The sequence below is a fragment of the Macrotis lagotis genome, chromosome 7 (genome assembly GCF_037893015.1).
Source record: "Macrotis lagotis isolate mMagLag1 chromosome 7, bilby.v1.9.chrom.fasta, whole genome shotgun sequence".
NCBI classification, from domain to species: Eukaryota; Metazoa; Chordata; class Mammalia; order Peramelemorphia; family Peramelidae; genus Macrotis; species Macrotis lagotis.
Window position 1 is genome coordinate 108,658,376 of NC_133664.1, and position 6,000 is coordinate 108,664,375.

At 37.3% G+C, this 6,000-nt stretch overlaps 1 protein-coding gene across 1 annotated transcript in view; it reads left to right on the forward strand.

Annotated features, from left to right (window-relative positions):
• Window positions 1-4,635, forward strand: part of PARP12 (poly(ADP-ribose) polymerase family member 12) — a 28,840-nt gene extending 24,205 nt beyond the window's left edge. The window contains exons 10-12 of the mRNA XM_074193561.1: window positions 1,675-1,805; window positions 3,092-3,243; window positions 3,818-4,635. Coding sequence (XP_074049662.1) covers window positions 1,675-1,805; window positions 3,092-3,243; window positions 3,818-4,071 — 537 coding nt within the window. The 3' untranslated portion in view covers window positions 4,072-4,635. The remainder of the gene's footprint in view (window positions 1-1,674; window positions 1,806-3,091; window positions 3,244-3,817) is intronic.
• Window positions 4,636-6,000: the final 1,365 nt, after the last annotated feature.

A 6,000-nucleotide genomic window follows, 5' to 3' on the forward strand; every position in this document is an offset into this window, starting at 1 on the left:
CCTAGTGCCCTATCCATCATACCACCTAGCTGCCCAGGGCTGGAATAGTGGTGACTTAGCCAGGGCCACAAAACTAGGAAAAAATCTGGGACTTGAATCCAGATCTTCTCACTTATCATGATTGCAAATGTAAAGCCTATATTAGATTGCCTTTTGTTGGGATTATGGGGAGGGAAGGCAAGGAGGGAGAGAAATGTAAAACTGAATTCCTTGCAAAAAAAAAATGATTGGTAGAAAGTACCATTGTATATAATTGGAAAAACAAATAAAATATTTATATAATAAAGAAAAGAAAAAGAAAAAAGACTTGAGACACTTGGGATCAGATCATTCTTTAATACTTAATAATTATGTGACCATGGTTAAAGCACGGGGCTTCTCCAACCTTCCCATTCTTCCATTTTCAAGGTTATTGCTGAATTCAGGTTATTGCTCTGAGGAGCAAATGAAAGAATGCCTGTAAAGAAAAGTGCTATGTAAATATCAATTATTATTGTAGGATTTAGTGACAGAAAAAAACCTTAGAGACCATCTGATCATTTGTCCTTACCTCCATCCTTATTTTACAGATGAGAAAATTCAAGACCATCTAAAAGTGAGGTGACTTGCTCAGGGAGTAGGAAATAGAGTTGAGATTTAAACTGAGGCCTTCTGCCACTAAAACTAATGAGATTAAAGTGACTAAATCTGAGACTTCTGTGAAGTACCACTGCTGGAGAGGGAGAAGTGTTTAGGGGTAGTGGATCTGAGTAACTAGCTGAGATGAATGGGCCCAGAGCGGAAATGGGTGAGACCAGTTAAGGAAGGGAAGACCATTCACTGTGAAAATCCCCTTGAAAATGGAAATTACAAGATAATGGGACTATATTTTATTCAAGAAACAGTACTTTTTTTAGGAGACCAGGTTATCAGGAGAAACTGTGATTTGTATGTCTGTGTGTGTTTGTGTGCTCATGTGTGCAGTCTTCAGTAAGAGTTTAATTAACCAGGTCTCTTTCCCCTCTCCTGTTTATTTTGGTCTTATTATGTCAGTCAATTCTTTTTTTTCCCCTTAATTAATTAATTTATTTATACATTAGTAAAAGTCATGTTTAAGAGGAAACATAATCCCCCCTCCTCCCACAAAAATAGAAAAACCTCATGAAAAGTAAAGTGAGAGAAAAAGAAAAAATTGTACTTCAGCCTGTGTTTGGATTCCATCAACTCTGACTCTAGGATGGCTTGTATTCTTTATCATAAGTCTGTCATAGAAGTTGCTTCCATATTTTTTCCCATAGTTGATATTGCTAATGTATTTCCCGCCATCCATTCCTCCCCACTCCCATTTATTCCATTTTCTCTCTCCTTTTACTTTGTCCATCCTCAAAAGTGTGTTATGGGGCAGTCAAGTAGGGCAGAGGACAGAGCACAGGCCCTGGGGACCAGGAGGACCCAAGCCCAAGTCTGGCCCCAGACACCTTAACAACTGCCCAGTCGTGTGTCCTTGGGCATGTCACCTTATCCCATTGCCTTGAAAAAACACACAAAAAAGTGTGCTGTATCTCTATGTCAGTCAATTTTTACCCATGTTTGGGTTTTTTTTTTTTTTGTTAAAAAAAGGATCTACTCATCTGCTGTATGGAACCTCCATAATCCTTAATGTGTTTAAAAATAATTTTTGTGTGTGTCTTTTAGCTAATTCAACTTTCCCCTTCCTCTGAAGAGTATCTGAGGGTCAAAGAGCAGTTTTGTCGTACAATGCCTACACACGCCATTCATAAGATCGAGAGGATCCAGAACCCATCACTCTGGGAAGTGTATCAGTGGTATGTTTGAGGGAATCAAGCAAGAAATAACAGAAAACAGAGTCCAGTTCTAGCTGGGATACAAACTAAGGCCTGTCAGCTCCTAAACTAGGAATTGGTCCACTGTGCCACAGGGGCTTCTTTCCTAAACAAACTTGTCAAGTAATCTTAAGGAGACCAATGTGAGACAGGACTAATTCTGCCAGTCCATGTAACCCATTGCTACCTGTAGAAAAATAAAGTCTTCACTCTACTAAGAGTGTACAGAACATGATTTTTTCCAGTTAGGACAATATTTTTATTTATGGTATATCATCAGTCATTCAAATCTTTATAACCAAAATAGTTTTTGTGTATAGAATGTGATATAAATAAGAGTCACTACTAAAGGGCCAGGCTCATGTTGACCTTCCTATGCCACCTAATGATGGTTTCTGATATACATCCATATGCAATGGATTTATAGTTTGGTTTCTGATATATATCCATATGCAATGGATTTATAGTTTATAGCCACAAATTCTATAGCAATTAATCACAAAGGGTAAGATTGGAGGGTACTTAGCTACCTTTAGTCAAAGGTGAATGGATTTTTTGCCCTGTTCCTCATTTACAAAAGAGTAAATTTTGCTAAAACCTCCCAATTCCTATATTTGTTGTATTCCACTGGGCTAACATGGGCAGAAGGAAGCTTTTCTGCAAAGGCCTCCTCTTGCAGACTTTTATGGAATGTCTGCCTTACATATAGAATGGGGAAGAGACTGTACATTTTAGAGCCAGATGCAGTGCTAAATGTTTTACACATGTTATCTTGTGATCATGTCCTTGAAGAGAGTTTTGTCACCTTGAAGTAGTCCAAGACCTATAATGCTCTATATTCCATTCTGGATAAAAAAGTTGGCTTGTTGACTACCAGAAATTAAGTAGTCACAAACTTGTTACCTTTCCCGTCTTTCCTTGCGAGGGAAAAACATCAAATTTGGGTCTGATGATAATAGGAAAAATATACTTCTTTGCCCAAGGCTTATCTCTTCTAGGATGATAAATTTGATCTTGAATGGAGTAGGGGAATGCAGTTTCTCTTTTTTTTCTTATGCCCACAGAAAACTGAAGGGGAAGAAATGGTAACTACCCAAGAGAGCCAAAGGAAAACCCTTGTGATTGTTATTCAGCTGTTTTAAACTAATGTACCTAAGAATCTTTGGGTTCAAATCATATTGGTTATTTGGGGACAAATTGACATGAGTAAGTCACTGCACAACTTGTATTTGGTTGGAACCACCTGCATTATCTTTCTTTTGCCACAGGCAGAAAGTACAGATAAAGAAGAGTAATGGAGGACAGGAAGTCGATGAGAAATTTCTGTTTCATGGCACTAGCCCTGAGTTTGTCGATGCCATCTGCCATCAGAATTTCGACTGGAGGATCTGTGGTCTTCATGGAACCAGCTATGGCAAAGGTAACTAGTTAAAATATAATTTAAAAAAACTAAAAATTTTCTGAAAACTTGTAAATACTTAAAACATAAGAGTATGTGGTATTGTGGTGGTGCTAGTGTGTTGGCATGCTCCTCTGATGCAGGTCACAACTTACTTATAATTTAGTAGATGATTTTCTTGTCTTGTTAGAGCTGAAAAAAAAAATCATCAGTTGGAACTAAGATGGTGGTGAGAAGTTAAGGGAGCTCCCAGAGAAATTTAGGAAAGGTCTGTCTCACATAGGTAAAAGAGCAGCTGGCAAGCCAGTGGATGACTCTTAATCATAGCATAGGTCAGGTCCTGGGTCAATGGATCAGCAATGAGGCCCCAGTGCTAGCTCAGAAGGAAGCCTGAAAAAAGTGTTCAGTATACCTCAAAGTTGTGTGATACATGGCTTGCTCTGCAAATTCAACTAGAAAAATATTTTTCTTCCAGAAGTTTTTGTATCAATCTTTGCTGTTATATCTGGTTCCATTAGAACAAGGCTTAGTAAGATCTTTAGCTAGGGCTGTTAGAGGAGCTTATTGCCAATGGCAGCATGTGTTTCTTTTACAGGAAGCTACTTTGCCCGGGATGCTGCTTATTCCCACCACTACAGCCAGTCTTCCCTGAAAATCAAGCCTATGTTCTTGGCCCGGGTTCTGGTAGGACAGTTTACCAGGGGCTGTCCTTCTTATCTGCGACCTCCTGCCAAAGAAGGTCAAAGCAATGTCTTCTACAACAGCTGCGTGAACAGTCTGAGCAATCCTTCCATCTTTGTGGTCTTTGAGAAGCACCAGATTTATCCAGAATATCTCATTTGGTACTGAACCTCCCCTCGGCCTGATCTACCTGACTACTGTTAAAACAATTAGTACTGAACTGAAGATTTGACATATTTCTCTGCTTCTTTTGGCCTCTTCTTTCTTAAAACAGAGAAACAGCCTATTGCATTATTTTTGAAAAAATTATTTTAACAAGTTTTGCACTAATTTCAATATACATATACATATATATGTGTGTATATATATATATTACTGACTTTTTGCTAAAGGTGAATGTTCTCTCATAGATCTCCCATGGATTGTTTTCTTCTCCTTCTTGTACTATAACATCAACAGTGGAGTATCAGATGAATATATATGGTGATAGCCAAGCCTATTTTTTTTCTTTTATAACTGTCAAAATTTCATTTGTCTTAGTTAAGGATTCTGATATCCGGGTGCTTTACTGGTAAGAGGAGAATTATAGGAGCAAAATGATTCTCTACAAAAAAAATTTTTTTCTTAAACTCTTCTGTTTTTATAATACCTTCATTTCTGAATTGTTGTGCCTTGTGACATTAACTTATGTCAACCTCCATGACTTTGGCCTTAATAAAGAATTAAACTAAACACAGTGTTGACTTCCAGAGTTTGTCCTAATGAGGACAAATGTTTTCCTCCAGATTTTGGTTTTAAGAAATAGAATTAGGTTAACAGATGTGTTTATTAAATTTCTCTAAGCTTGCATTACACATGTGTGAAATCTGGCTAGAAAACTGGGCCAAAATGGAGTTTGGGGGATTATATTTACACAATTACTATCAGAGGGCAAGATCTGAAAAGCTACTTTTGCAGTTACTTGTCCACTACTGTAAAATACGCTTGATGGGAGAGCTCAATAGCCATTCTGTTAGATCAGGAATACCCCCTCCCAACTCAGTATCTTTATGCCTTATCAGTTATGCTGAAGACCTCCACAAAGCATGGAAATCTTTCCCATTCCAGGACTGGCACCATCTAGTGACTGCTGATACAATGGGTAGGTTCATATTTGTTATTAGAGAGAAAAAAAAAACCACTTCCACACTAAAAAAGAGTATCTTAAGCAGTGCTAAACAATGTATCACCTTAGATTGTCAATATAAGCAATGTTCCACACCTGTAGACCCCCATCTCTGCAAGAAGACAGTGTTTTCATTTAAGGACTAGTTTTAGTTTGAGGAAATGATTCAACATTTAGCCTATAATAAAGGCTATTTGTAGTCATCTTATCTCTCAGCATACTCTTTATATCATGGCTGGTAGTAACTGGAAAGGTGTCTGTCAAATCTGGCTCCTGGTAGAGAAACAGAAAAATGTTTTTGTGTTCTACTATATCACTTTGAGGCAGAAGCCCATAAATGATTTTTTTCCATTAGTGGGGCTATCAATTAGGATTTTTATAAAATTAATTACTACTTTTCAGTGTAGACTAACCATTTATAACCATCAATTCCTAATTTAGCCACTTTTTCTTTGGTCAGGAGCATGAAACATCATTCATGGTGGTTAAGAGCAAATCATACTTTTTTTTAAAAAATTAAACCAGAATTATTTATTGATAAAATGCTCAAAACAGACCTGGAAAACAAGAGTTCTCAAAATTCACCTCCAGAGACAGAGACCGACTGTATTTTTAATTAAAAGACACACTGGGATCTCATGGACTAATAAACCAAATTTCAAACATGTGGAAAGAATTTAGCAATGTTTTTCAATTTACTTTGGAATTTTAAATGATGGCAAGTTGTAAGATTGAGTATGAGTTTTATATCCAAATGAACTTATGTGAATGTCACAAATGGGAATGGAAATAAAAGGCTATTTATTTACAAATGGACAGAGACTCAAGTTACTGACTTCTATTACTCCCACATCATCAAAGCGGGGTGGTGGTGGGGTGAATGTTCAATAAAACAACAGGTATTTCTAAGCACTTTCTGTATATAGCCTTGG